The sequence below is a fragment of the Sinohyriopsis cumingii genome, chromosome 1 (genome assembly GCF_028554795.1).
Source record: "Sinohyriopsis cumingii isolate HCF-2022 chromosome 1, ASM2855479v2, whole genome shotgun sequence".
Classification (NCBI taxonomy): Eukaryota; Metazoa; Mollusca; class Bivalvia; order Unionida; family Unionidae; genus Sinohyriopsis; species Sinohyriopsis cumingii.
In genome coordinates this window covers 3,019,156-3,040,635 of record NC_142961.1, presented here as the reverse complement: position 1 = coordinate 3,040,635, position 21,480 = coordinate 3,019,156, and the positions used below count along the sequence as shown (strand labels likewise).

At 37.3% G+C, this 21,480-nt stretch overlaps 1 protein-coding gene across 1 annotated transcript in view; it reads left to right on the top strand.

Moving 5' to 3' along the window:
• Window positions 1-21,480, top strand: part of LOC149806325 (DNA ligase 4-like) — a 108,641-nt gene that overhangs the window by 6,339 nt on the left and 80,822 nt on the right. The window contains exons 2-3 of the mRNA XM_089951622.1: window positions 9,494-9,571; window positions 16,317-16,418. Of these exons, the coding sequence (XP_089807748.1) occupies window positions 9,494-9,571; window positions 16,317-16,418 (180 nt within the window). The remainder of the gene's footprint in view (window positions 1-9,493; window positions 9,572-16,316; window positions 16,419-21,480) is intronic.

Genomic DNA, 21,480 nt, shown 5'->3' with positions numbered 1-21,480 from the left:
CAGCTTAGTTTCAACTGTTATGATATCTTGATAACAGGACTATAATTGCAAACAGCAGTTTGTTTCTTTAGCTTTTGAAACTTCACCAGAAAATAACAAAGTTGATAAAAGTGATCAAACTAGTTGGAAACAAACCCCATAAATGTACATGAGAGCACATGCTAAGGTGTATTCCCTCTGGAGTGTTCATCTATTCAAAGCACGGCGGTTACTAAGGTTACAGATGAACAACTTCATCTTTACAGCTACATATGTAGGAGGTTAATTTTAAATGAAATATGAATCTTTTTGGACTTCATTGTTGTGAAAGATTTGAAAAGGAAAGTAAATTAAATTGCATGTTCTAGTGGCAGTTGATTAACAATTTTTTAAAAACTTATCTGTAATTAATTACTTTTTATGTCATATATGTGCTGCCATCAGTTATAATTAATTACAATGTATGTCAGTTATAATTAATTACAATGTATGTCAGTTATAATTAATTATAATGTATAGTCATTGTGTTCATGCGAAGTTAGATGGCCAGAATACATTTTGTAATGGCCAATAGGAATACATAAACCTTAAATGACATGACTATATTTTGGAAGCGAGTCCATGTATTAACTGTTGATGCTATTACATTCTGTTAATGAACAGTTTTAATGGTCAGTCAGCTATTAAATGCCCCTTTTAATGTGCAAGAGCTTTTTAATACCATCACCTACAAAGGCTGCAATACATTTTACTTGAGTAAACAACATTGTAACTGCTTGGCTGCATCAAGGGAGCATCTCAGAAGTCATAAACTAATGTAACTTAATGAATTTCTGAAAAATAACAGTATGAAATGATTTTTGCTACCTTAATAGAAGAAGGCAAGGCTTACATTTATTCTCTGAATTAGATCCCTATTTCACCTTCAGATACGTTCCCCAATTACATTAATGTTGGGGACATAAGTCTGCTACCTTGTGAATCCAGTCCTACTAAAAGACAAAAATCATCTTTTTTCTAACTCATGTATACAAAGGGCAATAACTCTTGCTCATTACATCCCCTTGCCACCACCAGGTGTCTCGAGTTTTTAAGTTTCGCTGCTGTTTTGATGACACATACATTATACCTCAAACAATCCAAGCCATCTTAGTGTTAAAATTGGACCATCCAACTATAAATTTGAATTTATTGTGTTGAACAATCATTCTTCTACATATTGTTTACATTATTTTTAAAATTTCTTCTAAATTTGAGCAACTTTGTCACCTTTACGGACTTTGTCTATTTAAGACCACATTACAGCATGTCTATTTAAGATGACATTACAGCATGCTATCATTGAACTCATGTTGTCATTTATGAGTTAGCATGAGACTGGCTATTTTCACTTACTCCATTAGAAAGGGGTGGTATTAGAGAGTTAGTAACATGCTGAATTGCTAATTTATGCTTTGTTTTCTTTTCTTTTGTCCTTTCAGTAGAAATATCAACTAAATGCATGAAATGCTAAATATTTAAAGCAAAGGAATGCAAAACCATGGCTCTAGTATGTACTAAGTGTATGTTGCCATGCAGTGTGTGTAACGTGGACAGAAGTGGACTGGGCTACAGTAGTCCAAGGCATCAAAGGGAAGGAAAGACGTTATAAGTTGAGGAAAGGTAATATTGACATCCTCATTATACATCCAAAGCCAGCCTCAGTTGCAGATCTTGTTGGGAATGCTGGGTTATTCTCCCCTAACCTAAAGTTTGTTGCTTGCCAGTGGAGTCAGTTACAGTTATACCAGTGGAGTCAGTTACAGTTATACCAGTGGAGTCAGTTACAGTTATGCCAGTGGAGTCAGTTACAGTTATACCAGTGGAGTCAGTTAGTTATACCAGTGGTGTCAGTTACAGTTATACCAGTGGAGTCAGTTACAGTTATACCAGTGGAGTCAGTTACAGTTATACCAGTGGTGTCAGTTACAGTTATACCAGTGGTGTCAGTTACAGTTATACCAGTGGTGTCAGTTACAGTTATACCAGTGGAGTCAGTTACAGTTATACCAGTGGAGTCAGTTACAGTTATACCAGTGGAGTCAGTTAGTTATACCAGTGGTGTCAGTTACAGTTAAACCAGTGGTGTCAGTTACAGTTATACCAATGGTGTCAGTTACAGTTATACCAGTGGTGTCAGTTACAGTTATACCAGTGGTGTCAGTTACAGTTATACCAGTGGTGTCAGTTATAGTTAAACCAGTGGTGTCAGTTACAGTTATACCGGTGGTGTCAGTTACAGTTATACCAGTGAAGTCAGTTACAGTTATACTAGTGGAGTCAGCTACAGTTATACCAGTGGTGTCAGTTACAGTTATACCAGTGATGTCAGTTACAGTGATACTAGTGAAGGAGAATAATGTTGAGATGATACAACCATCCATCTTTGAACAGATATGTCATCTGGTCCAGGAAAAGATAACTCATTTATTGACATCAGGCCAGATATTACATTTATTTCCTGCACTCACTTTCATACCTTTTTCTGACTCATTGATGGAGTGTCCCCTCAATTTTAGGCTGCACATGGCTCTCAGGCATGTAAATCTGCATGCAAGGGGTTTGTACCAGATCCATTTGATCCATTTCATATGACAGCTGTGCTGTCACAGGCCATCTGACCATCAGTGGCCATTCAGCCATCCCAGCAGTGGGATTCTTTTTGATCAAATTGTCTGGCCAACTAGGATTTACAGGGATGTTAGTGACAGATTCATACATTTAACCATGCTGTCAGTAACATAACCTTTCTATGACAAAGATTTCAGTGAGAAATATGACCATCCAGCCTAGAGTTGGGAGTGGTCAGTACAAGTGATAGCTGTACTGTCTTCTGTTCCGGCAGCATCCAGGCCAACCATATGCCAGGTAAACCAGCCAGACATCCCAGCAGTGCCAGACTTCCATATGTTTACTGACTGAATTTCGCTGCAAGGAAGTGTATAGGGTGTTAGAAACTTCAGTACGCCCTACACCTCTTACCACTATTCAAGAATATAAAGTTCCCACATCAGTATATTTCAGCCTGGAGGATGAGGTGCCATCCTTTCAGCTCCTTCCCCAGTTGACTAAAATTAAGGAGGTCAGTGACTGGCTGTTGGTTGAATTGGTGACCTGGGGAATTCTAAGGCTTTCTTCTTGGAAAGCCAAGTACATGTGCCAGTGACTTTCTCTTCTGGCTAGTAGATAACTCACTCAGATGTCTTCAGTACTAATCATCTGACCCTTGACAAAATTCTAGCAGAGTTCACATGTCTGCCGCTATGTTTTATAATGTGGGCACAGATTTGTTCCTTGCCATGTCATCAATGTTAGATTTGGCTTCATTGGCAATTTTCTGACTCACCAAGAAATCTGACAATGACTGCGCTTGGGAGCCAGTTACCAGGATTGCATGAATCATTAGCCAGACAGCTCTTCATTCCATGGCATATTCCTGTGTGACTGCCTTGATCTCCCTAACTGATAAATGGCTTCAAGCACTTGACCAAGGTAGAATAATAGGATCTGTATTTGTAGATTTCAGGAAAGCTTTTGACATGGTGGATCATGAAATCCTTTTGAAGAAACTGAAAATCTACCAGTGTGATGAAAGAACAATTAGATGGTTTACTTCTTACTTAAATGAGAGAACATAACATGTTTACATAAATAATGTTCTGTCTGAACCTGGAACAATTAGATATGGAGTACCACACAGCTCAATTCTAGGTCCATTACTATTCATTTTATTTTTTAATGACCTACCACTTTTACTAAGGGGCTCACTATCATCTACAGATTTCTATGCAAATGACACAGTATTGTCAGATATCCAAAACACAAAGCATGAACTGGAAATTTCTTTACAGGATGCCCTAAACAAACTGGAAAACTGGTGTGCATGCAATGGTATGGTGGTAAATACTGGTAAAACTAGAATATTAGTTATCTCAACACGGCAAAGAAGGACAAATCTTGATAGTGATGAACTATGTCTGACATGGAAGGATAAAAATTTGCAAATGGTCTGTCATGATAGACCACTTGGTGTTCTGGTAGATAATAACATATCATGGAATGAACATGTTAAACATATCAGTAAAAGAGTCGATTCAAGTTTATGGCTTCTCAGTATGATAAGACATTTTCTCCAGAAAGGCACAGAAAACTATTTTATAACAGTTACATACAACCCTATTTAGACTACTGTAATACAGTATGGGGTAATTCAAATGATAAAAACATAGCAAAGCTGGCACATCTTCAAAAAAAGAGCATTTGGGCTAATATCAATCCAGAAAGAAAGCAAGGAAAATTTAGCTGGATGGTTAAAAATATTACCTATTAAAGACCGAATCTGTTTGAGAAAAGCCAAATTAATGTACAGGATATCTCATAATAGTGCTCCTGAATATTTACAATCACTATTCCAGTATAGGCTACCTGGTAATACTCCCCACCTGCGATCAATGTCTAGCAAACAGTATAAAATTCCCAAACCAAATGAGTTATTTAAAAAATGTTTCCAATACTCTGGAACTCTGCTCTAGAATAGTATTCCAGTTGAGATTAGAAATGCCCACTCAGTTTCCTTCTTCCAAACCCAATATAACCAGTGGCTTCAGAGATGCAGCTAAAATAAATAAATTTCTTTGTATGAGGGCCTCAAGGTAGATTAGTTCTTAGCTAATTGTGTTACTCTCTTTAAATAAGGTCATTTTTATTATTATTATTATTATTATTATTATTATTATTATTATAATTATTATTTTTATTATTATTATGGCATATCCAAGGACTGTTTCAGTCAACTTATGCCTGATATGATGTTGCATGTCTTTGGTCCATGTCACTCAAGCCTCATCATACCCTGGTTGTTTAAGTCACCTTTTAATGTTTGGAGGAAACATTGAAGAATTTTGGAGGCAGTCAGCACAGGAATTGCCCCTGAAACTCACTGCTGAACACACACAGGCATTTTGAAATAATCAGACCCTGCCACTGTGGAGGAACGATAAGCATACTAGGAACAAGGGATTTTTTTCTCTCTGTCAAATGTGTAAAATAGATCCCAGCCCATTGCCAGTGTAACTAAACTAGGAGGCAACCATACAGAGATGATAAAAAACCTAGTCTCTCTGCCTTTAAGCTTCCTTACTCTAGACGTTAAACTACCCTCCACACCGCCTGCAGACAGCCTACCTGTGTGGGCAGCTGCCTTCTGCAGTTTCATTGTCACTGGATCACCTTATTTTCTCAGAACAATTGGGTGATCAATGTCATTTTGGAGGGGCTTTGGATTTCATTTTGCAACCCCTTCCCCTTCATTCTCTCCCACCTTCATGGATGTACCATCAGATCTGGAGAAGGATGCCTCTCTACAACAGGAGATATGGTCACTCATCGAAAACAGGAAGTGGAGCTTGTGTGAAAACCACAATTCCTGGGTTTTTATTCCAGGCTGTTTCATATTTGGAAGGCAAACGGCAAGTTGAGGCCAATCATCAATTGGAGTTGCCTCAACCAATACATTTTGCCACCGAAATTCAAGATGGAGACATTGAGATCAATCAGTCTCTGCATCCAGTGGAATACGTCAGTCTTGATCTGACTGATGCACATTTTCATGTTCCTATCAATCGCTTGTCACAGAAATGTCTCCATTTTGTTTACAGCAACACGGTTCCTATCAACTGTGTGTCAGGGAAATGTCTCCATTTTGCTTGCAGCAACACAGTTCCTATCAACCGCATGTCACATAAATGTTTCCATTTTGCTTGCAGCAACACGGTTCCTATCAACCACATGTCACAGAAATGTCTCCATTTTGCTTGCAGCAATATGGTTCCTATCAACCACATGTCACAGAAATGTCTCCATTTTGCTTGCAGCAACACAGTTCCTATCAACCGCATGTCACAGAAATGTCTTCAGTTTGCATGCAGCATCACAGTTCCTGTCAACCGCGTGTCACAGAAATGTCTCCATTTTGCTTGCAGCAACACAGTTCCTATCAACCGCATGTCACAGAAATGTCTTCAGTTTGCATGCAGCATCACGGTTCCTATCAACCATGTGTCACAGAAATGTCTCCATTTTGCTTGCAGCAACACAGTTCCTATCAACCACATGTCACAGAAATGTCTCCATTTTGCTTGCAGCAACACAGTTCCTATCAACCACATGTCACAGAAATGTCTCCATTTTGCTTGCAGCAACACGGTTCCTATCAACCACATGTCACATAAATGTCTCCATTTTGCTAGCAGCAACACGGTTCCTATCAACCACATATCACAGAAATGTTTCCATTATGCTTGCAGCAACACGGTTCCTATCAACCACATGTCACAGAAGTGTCTCCATTTTGCTTAACGCAACACAATTTTTCAGTTCAAAGTCCTACCTTTTGCCCTCAGCCCTTGGGGTTTTTAAAAAGGTTATGTATTTCATCATCAGCCTGTTCTGATCAGCTTCATCTACAAAATGGCATTGTACCTGGATAACATTTTCCAGAATCATATAGTAAGTTCTATTCTTCTATAAGGCAGATATGATCTGCTCACACTTTTAGATCATCTAGGCTTTCTAGTGAACTGGGAAAAGTCTGACCTCCATCCATCCCAGCTGTTTTGTCCAACTGCTTATGGAGTTAACACCAGCCTGAATCTTGTACAGCTTCCTAGTGTTCACATAATCATGGTCGCTGAACTTGTCAGGTCTGTTTCCAACAGGACTTTGATTTCAGCAAGAGAGTTCTTGCAACTCCTCAGATTACTGCGTGTGGCAGCAGACTTGATCCTGCTTGGATGTCTTTTTATGCACCTCTTACAAATGACATTACTAGGCAACCCTTTTCAAGTCTCACTGATCAAACAGTCATGATCATGTCCATTACTGCATCAGTGGGTTGGTTGACCATGGCAATCCTGCTGGAGAAACACCAAGTGGAAATAACAGTATGTACCAATGCCAGTATGTACTGTTATAGTGCCCACCTGTTGCCAGACTTTACTACCATCACTGGCCTGTGGGAGCCAGGGGAGTGGCCTCTCCACATCAACCTTTTAGAAATGAAGGCTGCCATCAAGATTTAAAGATGGAGATTTCACTTTGTAGAGGCCAACCTCGAATCTGGTGGGTCATGTGGCTGCAGCCCAGATGTTAAAACAATCAATGCAGCCTATCAGCTTTGCTGGATTTGCCAGCGAAAATTTGTATGTAAGAAGATTTCAAAAATTATCTTCTTAACCATATGTAGGGGTCACAGATCAAGTGACCCTTGGCTGTGTTGCTTATGTAATTAGGAGAGTGGGTTATCATTAGCCTGAGGAATCCAGCCATCATTCCATCCCTAGAAGGATACCCCAAATAGAGGTTGGATGCTCAGCATAGCCTTCTCCTAATGTTAATATGATTGGGGAACGTATTTGAAGAAGAAAGCAAAGTTTTAATTAAACTGTGTTTCTCCAGGAATACTTACATAATCACATTACTGTACTTTAAAACCCTCCCAACCACCCCATCATGCAAACATCTTTATTAGAATATTGCTCAACTTAAAAACTAGTGACACTTGATTGTGGCAAGGGGAGGTAATGACCTTTATATGAGATAGGAAAAAATGCTTTTTGTATTTTAGCATGGCTGGATTCATGAGGTAGCAGGCTTATATCCCTAAAATAGAAGTTAATATTGTTGTTTAAAAAGAGATCTCTTGAAATAAGCCGATGCTTGTTGCTCAGTGATCCAAATCTCTTGTTCAGTTTGATGTACATTTGTTGATGACTTGTATAAATACTTTTTAAAACCAATTCCTACAGGTGTTTCAACACCTGATCTTTGGATTCACTTGTAATCTACTCTAGCTAATCCTTGTCTCATGAAAATATCTTTTGGAAAGTATTTAATCAGCGAAGCTGTTAATTATATTCATCGACATAGCTGAGAAAGTCACCACTTACAAATGATCAATAGAGGTCTAGAACTTAACTTTGTAGCCAGAGGGTCTAGTAGTAGAAATTTTCTAGTCCTGCTCAGTCTTTATGAGTCCTTCATTAGTTGAAATTTACTAGTCCTGCTCAGTCTTTATGAGTCCTTCATTAGTTGAAATTTACTAGTCCTGCTCAGTCTTTATGAGTCCTTCATTAGTTAATTGGCCATAATTTAACTATCTTAATGGCTTATAAATTAATAGTTCAAGATGGAAATTTACTAGCATCAGGCTCATGGACGACTGCTGATTTCAAGCCCAGTGTATGAGGGTCCCTGTGTCTTACAGTCCACAGTAGAATGTGGTGCATGCTAGGAATATAGGATATGTTTGTTTGTATGTTAAAGGCTAGATGAGGTGCTTCAGAAATCAGGAATCTTGGATCATTGAGAAACTGTGATAGGGATGCCTCAAATCAATCATTCACCAGGAGTCTTCTCCCCAAATCAGTAGGTGAAGTGGAAATACCACATATACATTTAAAGTGGAAATAACTCATATGTATTTAAAAGGCAACTTCTCAGTCCATGATTCTAGTTGCATTTTGTATGCTAGTTTGAACTATACAGATATGCACAAATCTGCCAGAAAGGCAGAGTGCTTATGCCTAAATCCATGTTGTATGCCTAGATCCATGGTGTATGCTAAATTCATGTTGTATCCTTGTTGTATGCCTAGATCCATTTTGTAAGCCTAGATCCATGTTGTATGCCTAGATCTATGTTGTATGCCTAGAGCCATGTTGTATGCCTAGATCTATGTTGTATCTATGTTGTATTCCTAGATCCATGTTGTATGCCTAGATCCATGTTGTATGCCTAGATCCATGTTGTATGTCTAGATCCATGTTGTATATATGAATGCATGATTTTATGAAAGAAATTTATAGAGAATGAAACAGTTATAATCAAACAGGATAGAGAGCATAGTTCCTTCTAAGCAGGAATTGAACACCTGCTGGGAATAATTGCACAAATCTCCTAGACGCCATGTACCAATGTTCTAATCCACGTGTGTGTGTGTGTGTGTGTGTGTGTGTGTGTGTGTGTGTGTGTGTGTGTGTGTGTGTGTGTGTGTGTGTGCATGCATGCATGTGTGCGTGTGTGAGATACATGGGCTTGGTCCTACTTTCTGGTCAATTGCATTTGGTACAGTATGGTAAAAAATATACAGCAGTCTAATAGAAAAATTTCTTGATAAGGAGATATACTGGTAGTGAACCATATGGCACATGAAAAATTCGTTACTAAATTGGAATTTTGTTTAAATGTACATACTATTTAGCTAAATTAATTACAATAGAAAGGAAACAACAGTTGAGATGTCATGGATTTGATGATTTTGTACAATTAAGTCTGTGTAATAGTGTCAGTCTAAATCAGCTTTGATGTCCTGTCTTTTAAAACTATAGTCATGTCATGAAATCAGTTTGTGTTTTATGCTGTAGAAAACATAATCCTGTAGATTTTGGAATGTAAGAATATTTTTTTTCCTTTTCAGACCGATTCATTCTATCCAGCAATGAGACTGCTGTTGCCACACTTGGAGAAAGAAAGAGTAGCTTATGGCATTAAGGAGGTAATACTATAAACTATAGCTACTGGTATATGTGTGTGTGTGTGTGTGTGTGTGTATGTGTGTGTTTGTGTGAGAGAGAGTATGTCATGACAGTGAAGCTGACTGCTTTTTTGGCGATTTAAGGGATTCAGTACATGAATGGAAAGCATATTCTTGTATAAAAGAACAAACTATTCACAAACTTAAATTAAACAAATGAGTGAAAATAGAACATGACAAATCAAAGTTGGAGGATTCTTTGCTTCGAAAGGACTATACTCCATCTAATATGTGAAACGTTTCTTTCTTTGACAACAAAGTTCTCTCTTTTCAGTATTATCACTTTGCCATCATCACACACTTATGTATCTGCACAGGCTGCATATGCATCCACCACACAATGTTTTAGCTGTAATTAAATGGTCGGGTACATATGGATAAGTTTTCTCTACTAATCTAGTCTTAGCATTATATACATGAAGTTTCACTGAATTTACCTGCATAGGTCATTAGTTGGCCTTTCCCAAATGGGCATATTGTCTTAAATTGATATTGCATCTACTTTGTACGTATAATTAGTGATGCTTCAGTGCATTGATTTTATTGGCTGCCACTTTCCAGGTAAACATGTTTTTATAGGGTATGTCCACCGAGTTCAATGAACAGGACATGTGTCAGGATACATCTGTTGGGTTACATCTGTCATGATACATCTGTCGTGATTCATCTGTCGTGATACATCTGTTTATATTTTCTGCTCTAATTGTCTTACATATTAGACCATGTCAAAACTAAAAGTAAAATCTGTAAATGTTGGAATCATGCAGCTGATAAGCATTCTGTATGTGCAATTTGCTCCCACTGCCAATTTAACAACACATGTCAGCACTGTTTAGGGATGAAGATGCCATAAGTATTGATGAAGATGATACTTTGGTGCAGGATTTACTTTCTTAAGGATATAACACTACACATGGTTGATCAGTCACAAAGCATCATATGCCATCATGCTCTGGCTCCTTTACGGCAGGATCAATCTTTATTGGCAGCACATGTTGACACCATATAACATGTTGGGATGTGAGATAGAGAACAAAACATAGTCTCATTACCATCTTGCATGTCAGATTTATGGACTTGCTATGTGAATCAAATATCTCTACCCCATCCTGATTTCATGAACTAGACAACTTTATGCCAACTAAGATGGCCCTGTTCTTTCACTACCAGACTCTGCCATATACCTCTGATCACAATGGGTCACAATTGATCATACAGTGTCATCTACCAGAAGAATGGTTTTCGTTCAGCTTGACCAATCCATTTTACATAGGCACTCTCATGGATCAGTCTAACAAGTATATTGCCAACAGGTAGTCACTGCAAATGATGTCCAGCTGAGTGCCTCAGTATCTAAAAGAGATGTTGCTTCACTTTGTTCTCAATCCTTGCCACACAAAGGGAGCCTTGATGTTGTGTGAGTATAGTGATCCACCCACCATCTTCTCAACATGTTTTCCAGCTACTTCACAGGTAGCACACAAGATAATGGCTTCACCACAAAAGACAACCAAAACAACAACAAGTCCTTCATCTTTATTAGATCATACTATGGTATGTGACAACTCAGCTTTCTTGGTTTTGATTGAAGAAGTATTCCAACTACTGCCAATGAACTGGTCTAAAGTTACAGCATCAGCTGATTTATTAACTTAAGAGGAAGAATCTATTTTTCAGATTTATTCCAGTCTGGCAGAGTTACTGACATAAAAGAGCTGCTTATGTTGTCAACTACAAGACATCAGCATCAACCAACTTTTTCTTACATAGATGCCTTCTCTCACAATATAGTCTGCAGTTGTATAAGTCCCACACTCTAGTTTTGCATATGGATACCCCATGAGTCAACCGAGACATCACGGCTTTGTGTGTGATAAGCCTTACTCTGTAAGCATGATTGGAAGTCTTTTAATGATGCAGCTGTTGGTGTGCAGTGTCATGGGCTCTGTGTTGGATCTAGTATCTATGGCAATCTTTCATTGGAACTCAGCTTATCTTAATCCACCCCAAACCCGACAAGACATACATGGGAGTCCAGAATGGCATGCATCTTAAATAGAGCTGATTTCTTTTGTAATGGTCAAGTTGATGAGATATGTAAACAAGCCACCAAGGAGACCTCAGAGTGTCAGCTACACACAGGGAATAGATTCTCAGGCAATGAAGAAAAAGATTGCAGGGATGCCCCTAGGACATAGACCACTGGGAATCAGTCCTTGAATCAACAATTAATGAAAACCACAGTTCTCCTGAGCAAAAGTGGACAAGAAGCAGAGAGACGTGGATTGTTTCTATCTATGACAGCCTATCTACCTATCATCTTCATGCCACCCTTATCACAGATGCAAGTAAGGGGAAGGCTCTAATTCATCAGTGCCAAATGGGACAAGATTGACCTTGATAACTCATGGGCCTGACCCTTTGTCCAGGGTTCCCAAAAGCTACAAATGTCCCCACAGACCCATTCAAAGCTAGCAGCTTGCAACAAGAAATTAATGACTTTCTCCGAGAAAGGGTGGTAGAAATCATTTACAGTGTATATTCTCCAGGCTTTTATTTGAGGCTGTTTCTGGTTCAAAGTAGAATGTCACTCTTGTGCTGTCATTGATCTAAGTGCACTCTCTCAGTTCATTTTCACCCATTGGTATACAGTCACACCTGGTTCTAAATGGAGAGTGTGCAATCACTATGGACTTACAAGATGTATATCTTCATGTCACCATTCACATAGGATTTTGGAAGTTCCTACAATTTGCCTAGAAAGTCACCTTTTAGACATTTAGAGCATTCCCATTTGGACTAAGTCCTTGGATTTTCACTCCACTGATGGACTGTATAATGGTTCATGTCCAGACAACTCAACATGAAGCTACCTGGACAACATTATATAAAAATGTCAGGTGAGTTATACCTTGGAGCAAGGTATGATGTGCCTTGTTACTCTTCTTCTCAACCCTGGTTTCCTTGTCATCAATGCAAATTTGACCTCATACCATCTAAACATTTTTTCGTTATAGGTATGGAGTTCAAAACTTAGGTAAACAGAGTACCATATGTCTCCCTCAGGAATGGGAATTGACAATCAATATTATAGTGGCTATCTTGTTTACACTGGACTATCTATCTTCCAAGACAATTCTTGCTGGCTGACACTGGACTATCTATCTTCCATGACAGTTCCTGCTGGCTTACCCTGGACTATCTTCCATGACAGTTCCTGCTGGCTTAAACTGGACTATCTATCTTCCATGACAGTTCCTGCTGGCTGACACTGGACTATCTATCTTCCATGACAATTCCTGCTGGCTGACACTGGACTATCTATCTTCAATGACAATTCCTTCACCTGCTGGCTTACACTGGACTATCTATCTTCCAAGACAATTCTTGCTGGCTGACACTGGACTATCTATCTTCCATGACAGTTCCTGCTGGCTTACACTGGACTATCTTCCATGACAGTTCCTGCTGGCTTAAACTGGACTATCTATCTTCCATGACAGTTCCTGCTGGCTGACACTGGACTATCTATCTTCAATGACAATTCCTTCACCTGCTGGCTTACACTGGACTATCTATCTTCCATGACAGTTCCTGCTGGCTTACACTGGACTATCTATCTTCCATGACAGTTCCTGCTGGCTTTGGACCTTATAATCATTGGTTACCTTTTTATGTGCCCATAAAAAATGTGCAAATGGAGGTTGAGATTGTTTGCCCCTTGGATCAACCTCTTGCAATCTGCAAACATTTGAGGTACCATCTTAGAAAATGGAGCAACCTCACTTTAGCACTTTAGCTGTACCTCTTCAGTTGCAACCTCTGAATATCACAGGCTTTTTGGATGTGAGCATGGAAAGCTGGTATGGGAGGCACACCTCATTCCATCATTTTGGGAAGCCAGTGGTACGTGACCCCCTGCAGCATTGTCATTTACATATCAACATTCTTGAGATGAAAGCCATTTTGAAAGCTTTTCATTGATGGTAGGAGGATCAATATTGGAAGTGAGTTCTCATTTTGTCTGTCAAGTCCGCTGTAGTCGATTATCCCAAGCAGCAAGTTGGAAACAAGTTCCCAGTGGTGAACTTCTTTTATTTTTTCTTTGAAGACAAGACAGACAGTATCCACATCAACTTTCAAAGACAATTCCTTCTACTAAAGACAGGAATGCAAGACATGAAGCCCCAAATGATGGCTGCTGAGTGTAAGGGAGTTTTTAAATCAGTGTATTATGAACTGTCAAAGGATCCAGTGCATTAATGAAGAATTCATCTCACAAAATATGAGTGACTTCTATGAACTGACTGGAACATGATGTCTCAGTGTTGGACATAGTGGAGTTGGCTGACTGTCATGCCCAGTCTGCCTTCTCTTGTTTCCATTTGCCTGAAATCAAGCATCCTTTTTAGGTTTTACTTAATTTAAAACTGGGTACATCTGGGTATAATGAAGGCACCTAGTGGGTAGAAAGGGGAGTTAAACCATAAGAGTAGTCTCCTTTTTGTCTCTATTTCTGAATTGACAGCAATACATTTTTTTGTTCTTCTGGGAGGACAGGAATCTGAGGTAGCAGAGAAGTTCTTTTAATGTAATGTGATCAGGTAAGTTGTTGTTGTTGTTGTTTTTAGGGTTAAACGCCATTTTTCAGCACACGATAGGCTATACATGGTGGCCAGTATTAATCAGGTAAGTATTTTCTGCACCAAAAATACTATCAAGTGATAACCTTGGAGATTTTAGAAATCATTGTAAATTGACATAAATTACATATGTACAGTGTAACCCCGCTATAACTTGCCCCACGATAATGTGAGTCCTGATATAACACGGTCATGGCATGGCTCCCGAAATTTCATATATTTATTCGCACATGAAAAAATATTTTTTGTTCAAAGTACATGAAATAGTGTATACAAAAATTTTCATTTTGGGAAAGAGATCACATATGAATTTGAACATAATATGATCGTGGTGTGGTTCCTGAAATTTTAAATACATGTACATGTATTTTTCTCTTACCCAAAAAAATATTTTTTTTTAAAGTACAAGAAACTGTGTGTAAAACATTTATTATCGTTTTGGGGAAGAGTTTGCATATGAATTATAATATAATACGTGGCTTCTGAAATTTAACAATTTCACCAGGTTCTTGAAGTGTTATGCCAAAATAAATATTATTGGAAATGTTACTTATTACTGATCCATGAGTAAAACCAGTAAGTCGTCTTTGTGATTGTCTTCAATTATTCTGTATACAATTGTTGCTCAAACAATAGCCGACAATAACTGCATACACAGCCAAGCAGCAGACAATGTGGTGGTTGATAAAAGATTCTCACAATTTAATAAACGTCAAAAACCGAAAGCTGCCAACATGTTTGCAGGATCTGGTGGTGTTATTAGACACAGTCAGTTGACCAGTAAATAATGCCCGCTTTATTAGCTGGAAATTAAAAGGGTATGAAATTGTATATGCGTTCTTGACTTTGCTAGAAACCAACAGTATATGGCAAAGAAGCAGACTCCACCAGATTTTTTAAGAAATGATGAAATTTAAAATTATAGAGTCATGCAACCAGATTGACTTTGTGCAGTGATTAGTATAGTAGTTTTCACATGTTTCTTTTGATATTCACAAAATCTGAAGTAAAAGTTATATGCACGCTGAAAGCTTGTGTTGATTGCTAATTATTCTTGCTGTAGTTGTTCAAATGAATAGACGTACAAATGTTAATTATTGGGAATTTACGATGGATATATGTACACAGAAACACATATGAGAAAATTTTAGCAGTATAAAATTTGTACAGACAACATTGTTAGACTCTGAAACATAATGAACCATACATGTGCTTCATCTTTCTTAACCTAATTTTGCTGTTAATTTTTTCCATTGAATTCAGACACATAATGATATGTGACAAGATTATTGAATAGTTTAAATATGTATGCAATTTTTGCAATGGAATTACATGTATTATGGATTAACTGCATGCCACAATGGTATGACATCAATGAGTAAATGGTGTTAATACTTTGTTCATGCTATATATTAGATGTTGAATTCAAACACAATGATCTGTGACAAAATTATTCACTATTGTAAATCTGTGCAATTTTTCAATGGAATTACATGCATTATCGATGAACTGCATGCCACGACGGCACGATATTAAACGGTGTTGATACCCTATTCATGATATACATTAGACATGAATACACGTATGTGTGCCAATCCGTTGTTCTCTGAAGGAAGTAAAATACTCTAAAACCCTGCATTAATGCGATCCAATTTTTAAAACCCCAATTATCGCATTATAGCAGGATTCCACTGTAATAAGTGCTAGTCACTTTTGTCATCATGCCAATGTCAATGGCTATTGCTTTGTAAAGAGTTTTTGGTTAAACTTGTAATTTTCTTATGCTATATTTCCTAAACCCTTTAACACAGCACTCAAGATGAATCATTATGAAGCAATGACAATTCTATGATTACCATAATTGAACTTTCAGAAAGAGGACACTCTGGTCAGTATCTGTATCAATGTCTGTATTGAGATTTAAGGACATATCCAGGGAAAGAGAGGACATATGGCAACCCTGCAATTCATTCTCTGACACACCTGATAAACCTTTGACTTTGGGATCAAGATTTAAAGTAGTGCTTTGAGCTCAGCATGCAGGCTCTTGTTTTTTTTTTCAGAACATGCTGGCCAAGCTGCTGATTGAAGTATTATGTCTGGGTAAGGAGAGTCCAGATGCCATGAAGCTGCTGCACTACAAGGCACCAAAGGCTGCTAGAGGGGTAAAATCACCTGTATATGTCAGAATTTATCACATGGCAGTCTTATTAACTGTGTTATAACTTCTCTCCTTACACACTGTATGCTACATTTTCTGTCATGACATCCAGTAATCATGCAATAAGGCAAAGACCCTGCTCAGATTATTTTGATTTCATCAAAAGACATTCATATCAATAAGTGTTATAAGATCATGTTAATTAGCATTATAACATGAGATTATTTAGTGTTATAACATTAGATTATTTAGTGTTATAACGTCATATTAATTAGTGTTATAACATCAGATTAAGTAGTGTTATAACATCAGATTAATTAGTGTTATAACATGATATTGTTATGTATATCTATATTTTTTTAAAAATCCTGGTACATGGTTTTGTCATGGTTACATGGTATAACCCTTGAATAGTTGTGTAAAAAGTTAATTATCATTTTGAGGAAGAGATTGTTTATGAATTTAGATTTAATATGATTGTAGCATGGCTCATGAGTTTTTACAATAATTTCACCATTTCCTTGAAGATTTACAAAGTTGCTGCCAAACTAGGCTTCATTTAGTTTTGAAGGAAAGCCAGTTGATTAAAAAGCATGTTAGTGTTGATATTAATAATCTTGAACTTTGAACAATATTGCCAGCAAGTCTTCTATTTATCTTCAATGTGTTGTATACATTTTGATCAAATAATAGAAAACATTCATATGTAATGCATAAATAAAATAATTTCAGTAATTGCTAATTATGAAAGTTAACCTCACTACTAAAGGTTGTTTAAATTATGAAACAACAATTTAAAAAACAAAAAAACGTGAAAGCCATGCAATCAATTATCATGCAGTCATTTGACCAGTCAATACTATTGTGCATTTCCTATAAAAATGACCCCATTGTTCCTGAACAGCTATTTTTGCTGCATTAGTTCAAACAAAGTGAGGTCTGAGTATTAATTTGTGGGTAATTACAATGGATAATGGGATACAGAACATAAATCTTTACAGTTTGAAACCCCTGGGCAGGACTAAGACCCGAGTTCAACAGTTAGCTTTGAGATTAGTGTTCACAAGTCAACCAAACAATGTAATGTGGGGGTTTAAAAAAGCTACTTACCTGAATGTGTACATCAATAAATTTACCTTCCATTTTAAGGGAATACAATAGATTATCGAAGTCTGCTCCATCAACCATCATATATTCCTGCTGAAACAGGTTTATGGTTCAGATTGTCAGCAATTTTGGTGATTGTCACACACATGTAAATTCCCCTTCTTCTTTTTAACCTTTTCTATTTTCTAGCTTTAAACAATTCACATATATGCAGGAAATTATCTGGCAAATATTAACACTGATTGGAACAAAAACATTTAAGTTATAGTGGTGATGGGATTGGATAATATAATCAAACAGTCTATTCCCTGCTTTTTGCTTATTGAATGAATGTTTCAATGAATAGTGGGGTTATTTAAATATTTTTTTCTTCTGTTCTTTAGACAATGACTCAACATTTTTAAGGAACTTGCTCCAAACTCACACAGTCGAATGATTTACTCCCAACTGTGTTTAGGCAGTTTACATATATAGTGTATACACATTTGTTGGATTCTCATCACAACAATATTACCAGGTCAATACCTTTGCTCTTTCATGTGAATTTTCAGCCAATTTCATGTGCTTTTCAAGCCTAAATACAGGTTTCATTGAAATTTTTTTATCTGAATTATGCATTTTATTATTGGCCAGAAATCAGAATCTTTGGACACGTCTAGCAGTTATGAAGGTTGCAGCCAAAAGCACCCATTTCATAGGTTTGTGTGAAAGTATTGGTAAGAAATTCAGTGTCACAATTTGAATGGACCTAGCAAATGTTTTTTATATTATAGAATGATGCTTTTTTATGCACATTTTTGATGGAATAACTATTATGGATAAAAAAACATTCGACTGGTGAGTACACATACTCGACTATTTATGCTTGTGATGCAGATTTCATGTAATACAAATAAATATTAAATATGTGATATTTTAAGCACATTTTGTTTAATCTGGATAGCCGTTCCAGTGAGTCCATAGTATTGTGCCCACTTATATCACCCAAATTTTTTTTTTTTTGGTGGAGGGGAGGGGATGATGCATCATTCTCTCCAGCTAATTGACCTGGCTGGTTGTCCCCAACAGTTGTGTTATAATTGGGTCACACACACACTTTGTATGTATTTATGTATGTATGTATGTATGTATGTATGTATACATGTATGTATGTATGTATGTATGTATGTATGTATGTATGTATGTATGTATGTATGTGTGCATGTATGTATGTATGTATGTATGTATGTATGTATGTATGTATGTATGTATGTATGTATATGTATGTATAAATGTATTTCTGCATGTATGTATGTATGTATGTATGTACGTACGTATGTGTGTGTGCACTTACAATAGTGCTTTCATGATATAGTTTTATTCCATTAAGACAATACCTTGTCAGTATTACTCAACAACATGATGATATACAGTAGTTAGATACACATTTTTTGTATGTTGGTTGGTTGGTTGTTGTAGGGTTTAACGCCATTTTTCAGCACAAGATAGGCTATACATGGCGGCCAGTATAATTGGTGGAGGAAGAACCCTGGAAAACCCCGGAAAGAACCACCGACCCTTGAGAAGCTACTGGCAGGCTTTCTCACGTACCCACGTTAGCTGTTTTTTGTATGTAATTACTTTAATAACTGGCATTGTCTGATATAATTGGCATTTGTCTGATATAACTGTCATTTGTCTGATATAACTTGCATTTGCCTGATATAACTTGCATTTGTCTGATATAACTTGCATTTGGCTGATATTAGCAGCATTTGAACCTGTCTCTATGGATTTTGTACTTACAATCCTGATGAAGACTGCACCAAAGTCATGTGAACTTGATCCAATTCCAACATCACTGCTGCTTGAGTGCTTAGATCCAGTATTGCCTTCACTAACTGATGTTATTAATACCTCTCTCTCTTCCGGGGAATTCCCATCATTTTTCAAAACTGCCATTGTAAAGCCTCTGCTGAAGAAACCAACACTAGAGCATAATGATTTAAAGAACTACTGCCCAGTTTCTAATCTCCCATTCATATAAAAAATCTTAGAAAAGGTTTTTCTATCCCAGCTTGTATTTCATCTAAATTCAAACAGTCTTTTTAGCAATGAAAAATCTGCATATCGCCCTTGCCACAGTACTGAAGCTACTCTTCTAAAAGTAGTTAATGACATTCTCTCTGCTTTGGATAGCAGAAAGATTACAGCCCTCACCCTCCTTGATTTGCCTGCAGCATTTGACACAATAGACCATGATATATTACTTCACCGTCTCCAGCATGTATTTGGCATTCATGATACAGCCTTACTGTGGTTCAAGTCCTACTTGGTCAACAGGACTACAAATTGTGTCTGCAAATGGAATACACTCCAGCCCAGTTAATCTATGTTGTGGTGTTCCACATGGGTCTGTTCTTGGACCTGTTCTCTTCATTCTATACACTCAGCCGCTCTCAAGTGTCATAGATCATCATCCAGTGTCTCACCAATTGTACACTAATGACACCCAAATATACAAATCTAGCCACCCAACTGAAGTTGACGCTACCATCCAAGGTGTAGAGAGATGCATTTCTGATGTGAAATCATGGATGACATGTAACAAGCTGCAGATGAGTGATGATAAAACTGAGGCCATTCTGATCACAACACAATAACTTTCTTATTCACTTCCTTTACCTCAAACAATAAATAACAGCAACACCAACATTAAATTCACACAATCAGTACAAACCTAGGTGTTACTCTGGACAGTACTCTCACATTGCACCAACATGTCATGAACGTATGCAAGGCTGCATATCTTGAGCTGAGACACATCAGCTCCATTCGCAAATATCTTTCAGATGATGCCACTAAAACACTTTTGAGTTCATTAATACTTTCAAGACTGGACTAATGTAACTCAGTTCTGTCTGGTTCATCTCAGTATCTACTCCAGAAACTTCAAAAAGTTCAAAACACAGCTGCTCCGATCACACTTTGAGTACCACTATCAGAGCACACCTCCCTGCTGCTCTGTACCCTACAATGGCTATCCATTCGATCCAGAATCAAGCACAAAATTTGTTCTCTGTGCTACGTTTCACTGATGGACTCCAGTCCAACATACCTATCCAACCTCACCCATGTGTACACACCAGCAAGATACTTACACTCCTCTTCTGACAATCGTATACTCATTATTCCCACTATGAAAACAAAGTCATATGGACAGCGTTCTTTTGCATACCAGGGCCCAGCAAGATGGAATGAATTGCCCACTGAACTTAGACACAAAGACAGTGATCCCATTCAAGAGTGCTCTTAAAACTCACTTATTTTGACTGCAAGAACAAACTTAAAGACCTAATAATGTTTCCTACCTTAAATATTTTCAGCATGTTTTTCATGTTTTCTAATTTCATGGTGTTTGTTTTTGTAATCATATCATTATATATGTTTTTATGTTATAGGTGTTGTCAAATGTTGTAAAGTGCTTAGAGCTTCTAAAGATTAGGCACTATACAAAGTCCTCAATATTATTTTTATTATTATTATTATTATTATTATTATTATTATATAACTGGCATTTGCCTGATTTAACTTGCATTTGTCTGATTTAACTGGCATTTGCCTGATTTAACTTGCATATGTCTGATTTAACTTGCATTTGTCTGATTTAACTGGCATTTGCCTGATATAACTGGCATTTGTCTGATTTAACTGGCATTTGTCTGATTTAACTTGCATTTGTCTGATTTAACTTGCATTTGTCTGATTTAACTTGCATTTGTCTGATTTAACTTGCATTTGTCTGATTTAACTTGCATTTGTCTGATATAACTGGCATTTGCCTGATTTAACTTGCATTTGTCTGATACAACTTGCATTTGTCTGATATAACTGGCATTTGCCTGATATAACTGGCATTTGTCTGATATAACTGGCATTTGTCTAATATAACTTGCATTTGTCTGATATAACTTGCATTT